Source organism: Acyrthosiphon pisum, unplaced genomic scaffold (genome assembly GCF_005508785.2).
Source record: "Acyrthosiphon pisum isolate AL4f unplaced genomic scaffold, pea_aphid_22Mar2018_4r6ur Scaffold_20720;HRSCAF=21928, whole genome shotgun sequence".
In the NCBI taxonomy this organism is placed as follows: domain Eukaryota; kingdom Metazoa; phylum Arthropoda; class Insecta; order Hemiptera; family Aphididae; genus Acyrthosiphon; species Acyrthosiphon pisum.
The window spans coordinates 6334-11001 of NW_021770110.1; the positions used below are offsets into that span (position 1 = coordinate 6334).

A 4668-nucleotide genomic window follows, 5' to 3' on the forward strand; every position below is an offset into this window, starting at 1 on the left:
TGATATATAGATAAGTATAGATACTATAGATAAGTATACCTATAATAGGTATGTCTAATACCTAGACTGACAAACCGTCTCCGCTCAGAATCGTTTTTCTTATACAGTGATATTATATCATTGAATTCAAATTTAATACTATCCATTATACAGTGACCCACTTGTAACCTACTGTACAGCAGAGCGGCATCCACTTACCCACCTTTTTATTTTATTTTTTGAGTTTTGGCTTTATTGTATTGACTGTGCGAAACGACCCAACTTCAAGTGTATCAGCAATTATTAATTCTCTACTTAACAAATTTTTATTTTATTTTCACAAGTTTTTCTTCTGAAATAGAAGAATTATTAAATGCTTTGCTACTAGAATATCAAAATACACTACACTGACTTGTTTTTAATATTATTCAGTTGAAAACAACTTTGATAAATATACATTAAGAGTTACCCGTAAATAAAGTTTTACCAATAAAAATTGACACTAATTTATCTCTGGAAGGTTTTATGATACTGACGGAAGTGCCGACTACATTTTCAAATAATATTCATTATACATTTCCCTGTATGTACTCCAGAGATTTGTAATTATTTCAGATAAAGCCTATGCCAATTGAGATAACAAATTTACAATTTATGTTTATCCAACCCTATTGGGTATCCATATCGTCAAATGGTAAAAGGGGATTAAGGGTTTTTTATCATGTATACAAACTTTGTACCAGAAGGAGTGCAAACATATCGATTTCAACATATCGTATCTTATCTTTTAGCAAATTGGGTCTAGATGGCACTTTGGTGAGGTCATTTTTCGATTTTCTCAATAATTATAACTGGAAAAACCACCAACAAATTCCAAAAAACCGCTAAAAATGGGATTGCAATTTCTAACGTTTTGTTTATCACCATAGAAACGAATAAAAATAAAAAGTAGGCAAGTGGATGTCGCTCCGTTGTACAGTAGGTTACAAGAGGGTTAATATATAATGGAATGTATTAAACTTGAATTCAATGATATAATATCATTCTAAAAGAAAAACGTTTTATTATTATTTTTGTTTTGTTTGTGTGTGATGTCAATAGTCATTAAATTTATAAATTGATAAGATCACAAATGAAAAATGTTGAACATTTGTTAAGTGCTAAATATTATAAATTTACACTGTGACAAACGGTAAAAAAATATTTACCTACCTAATTTAAAAGATATAATAATATATGATGTAATTGTATCAACTCATTATTGATGTCAAAAAAATTATTTTATGATATAAATTGTATTTTACATAAAAAAAAAAATTCTTCTTAATACTTCAATATTATGTATATTATATTATTTTAACTAACTTGAAGGTAGCTGAAAGGGGTAAGTGAAGACAGCCGTGGATGTCGGTATTCAGGGACGGAAGTGTCACTGACAATCCACGTCACTAACCAGAAGTTTTAAAGCTATAATATAAAATAGATGATATTGTGACGATACAGGGCCCGTATTACCACTTTGCTCCCGCCTTTTTCATTACCGTCCGCATCCCGGACCATTTTATATTGTATTCGTTTTATTTATTGTCTTTGTACACGACCTCTGTGAATTTTATATTTTTGTTCCTTGTCCGTAACCAATGATCTCGTCCCCTCTACAATTCGCGACGGCAAAAGCTAAGTCACCGTTGGCCGCTCAACAACGTTCTCTTTGCTCACCGCCCTCGACCGAGCCACACGTTCCGCCCGACACTCGTCTACGCCCGATGCCATATATGTTTCCCTCGCAACGACGCACAAGTAGAATAGCGATTCGAACTCGACCGTCATCACGCACCTCCCCTCGCTCTAGCCGACCGAACCCATCGGACGTCATCCTCGTCTTTCGACGAAACTCAATGCTCTCGACCGCGCGTGCAACGAACACCCCCCGATTCTGTCGATCCATACCGAAAGAACGACCGCTCGACTTTATATAACGCGACCCGACATTATGTGCAATATGCGCCAGGGTTTGGCATGTATTGTTTTAAGTCAAAATATACTACTCTCGATGCAACCGCGTCAACAACCAAATCAGTGTGTTCATATAAATTTTATTCATACTTAAAAACCTGTGTACCTAAAACATTCTGCTACGGAGTCAAATAGCGTATGTGTACTAGTGTGGTTGCCACTACTGCAACAAGCATCAACGACGACCAGCAATACCATACATGGTCATGTTCCATAATATTATTATATACGCATGACCATCGCCTTGGTGGCTTAGGGTATGTGCATTGTACACCTGACAAATTCATGATTTGCAGCACAGCAAAAAAATACAGTCTGAGGAGGTTTGAGTACCGTTATTCTCTGCTACTGGATGAACATGATATCATAAAATTCAAAAATACAACTAACACAGCTATCGTTGCTTGACTTCCCAAATATGGAGTTCAGATTTAAATCGAGAAGGGGTACATGTAACGATTGTCGTCATCGGCATCGTACATTACTTCCTACGTTGAGCATGGCTAATATGCTGAGTGTTAGTAATGATAAATGTAGTCACGCAATAAATATTATGCTGACTAGAGTTTAGCAGGCGTCGTTTTAACGACCTACCGGGACTCTTGGCAGTCGATAGTTGAGAGTCAATAGTTGAAAGTAGATGGTCGATAGTGGAAGTCAAATATAACAATTAATTTACTAAATTAGTATATAATATAGAGGCCTAAGTCTACCCCCCTCCCCCAAAGGTTTAAATTTGTTACTGGGAAACTGCTGTGATCAAAATCTTGACATAATTTCAATGCGTTATAGTGCCATAACACGTTGTACCTATTAAACATGTACTTTATTCAATATTTTTTGTTTAATTTATATTCAACCCAATTTCCCAATGAACGAGTTTGGTTATAAAACGTTAAATGTCGACAAAAGACTTTTGAGTAAAAAATTAAAAAAGAACACTATGGGAATATAATATAATATAATATAATACAATATAATATAATATAATATGGCGTTGTAATAAAAATGTGATGTTGAAAAATGCAATATTACCGTAAAAATATTAAATTGTATATTTTCCTTTTATTACCTGTCCATCTGCGTTGAAAATATGCTCAGTTAAAGAAAATCCAGCATATGAAAATATGGCTATAAACGGTAACATAATAAGCAACACACATCCATCATAGAAGAATTCTCTTACTTCATCTTTGGTTTCACTACTAAAAAACCATGCTTTAATTGATCCCAGTAATGAATATCTATAATTTAATATATGTATATCAAATATCTAATAATTGTTCATCAAAATAGATCCATAGGTATTAATCTTATACTTAAATTATCATTACTTTGCGACCCGTCTGGTTTTATATTCAAATGTACAAATTTCACAAATACTAGAACTGGCTTGTAGGAGCCATTTTTCCAAACATGTTCTATGCACCTTGGACATACTTCCACGACAAAAGCAAGGAGAAATGCATTTATTTGTTTCGTCAAAATCGGACTGTAAACATATTCTACAAACACTGGATGCTGCTAAATACATAGGAAAAAGTAGCACTGAAATAAAATAATTACTTCATATCCAGGGCAAAATTTACTTGGAATCTCGGAGTCGTTGAATTCAGATGATGTAGATACTGACATAGCTGGTGTTATTTTATTATCCAGAGCTGCGCTAGGTAGTTGTTGATTTCTTATATCGAGAGTATCTGCAAATTTCTGAAGTATATTAATATATATTATTTCACTTACAAAACAAAACATGATTAATACCTAGGATTAAATTATGTACTATGGCTTCTGTCATTTTTCTGTTCAAATTTTAAATAATATTTTTTTCAAATTTTATCTATGATTAATTTAATCACGATTTATTTATTTACTTTAACTTAAAACTGATTTTTGTCATAGAAACTTTATAAATATTATATTGTATTTTGAACTATGATCAGGTGTTTAAAATATGGGATGGAAAAATCAATACATACATGTAGAATTAATATTTTTTTATTTTTTTTTAATGAACCTTGTAACGTCACGGAATTTTTACCATATTTATTAAAATCATATTATCATAATACCTCCCAAACAAGTGAATATTATTCCCGTTATATTATTGATATGTATTATGTAACATTTTCCTCCTGACCCCCTCACACCGCAGTGTTCATCAACTCGAGTCGAGGCGCCAAGCCCTCGCCGCCGTTTACGCTGTCATCGTCGAAACCAGTACGGCACACGGTGTAACACTGTAACCAGTCATCCAATTAATTATTATATAAAAGTTCACACTGACCGTCCAACTACAACCACTTTGCAACACCGTCAACGACTGTCCACTACTTTTTCTTACCGCTGACCGTGCAAACGTTATTGCCGTCTCTCGGACTCTACTGCTCCGTGCGTTTCGCATAAAACCACGCGGGCCAAATGCTTAAGTTCATCAAAACTGTTACGACACCGTACAACGTTCCAAGTGATAGGCTAAGGCGACGACTTAGGCCCATGGTGGGCGAAGAACACCCACGTGTCCACCAACTACTATTTCTAGCGTCAAAAATAAGGTCTAACAAACTTCGAAAGGTATTTAACAATCTCTAACAAGCAAGATGCGTCATTTAACAAACTTTTGTACTGTTGAAAATAGGAGTGCAAAAGTAAAAATTTCTAGCGTCGAAAATA

General features: G+C 34.1%; 1 protein-coding gene across 3 annotated transcripts; it reads right to left on the reverse strand.

Annotated features, from left to right (window-relative positions):
* Positions 1 to 3030: 3030 nt before the first annotated feature.
* On the reverse strand, positions 3031 to 3875 carry LOC100569188 (E3 ubiquitin-protein ligase MARCH2-like). Of its 3 annotated transcripts, none has more exons than XM_029492065.1 (4): positions 3760 to 3875; positions 3585 to 3695; positions 3330 to 3516; positions 3031 to 3239 (listed from the first exon to the last, which is right to left on the reverse strand). In XM_029492065.1, exons 1-4 carry the CDS (start codon positions 3791 to 3793, stop codon positions 3041 to 3043), a joined length of 531 nt encoding a protein of 176 aa, XP_029347925.1. In that variant the 5' UTR covers positions 3794 to 3875; the 3' UTR covers positions 3031 to 3040. The 3 variants fall into 3 exon arrangements, with proteins under 3 accessions (XP_029347925.1, XP_029347924.1, XP_029347926.1); XM_029492064.1 differs by having other exon boundaries at positions 3330 to 3519; XM_029492066.1 differs by having other exon boundaries at positions 3330 to 3519; positions 3585 to 3705; positions 3760 to 3863.
* Between the last annotated feature and the right edge of the window lie 793 nt (positions 3876 to 4668).

Excerpts from the sequence above, each read along its gene's own strand:
- LOC100569188 (XM_029492064.1), bottom strand. The coding sequence starts at position 3,793 with ATGACAGAAGCCATAGTACATAATTTAATCCTAG. Across the intron at positions 3,696-3,759 it reads AGTACATAATTTAATCCTAG|ATACTCTCGATATAAGAAAT; the intron begins GTATTAATCATG and ends AGAAATTTGCAG. Across the intron at positions 3,240-3,329 it reads AAAACCAGACGGGTCGCAAA|ATATTCATTACTGGGATCAA; the intron begins GTAATGATAATT and ends ATTAAATTATAG.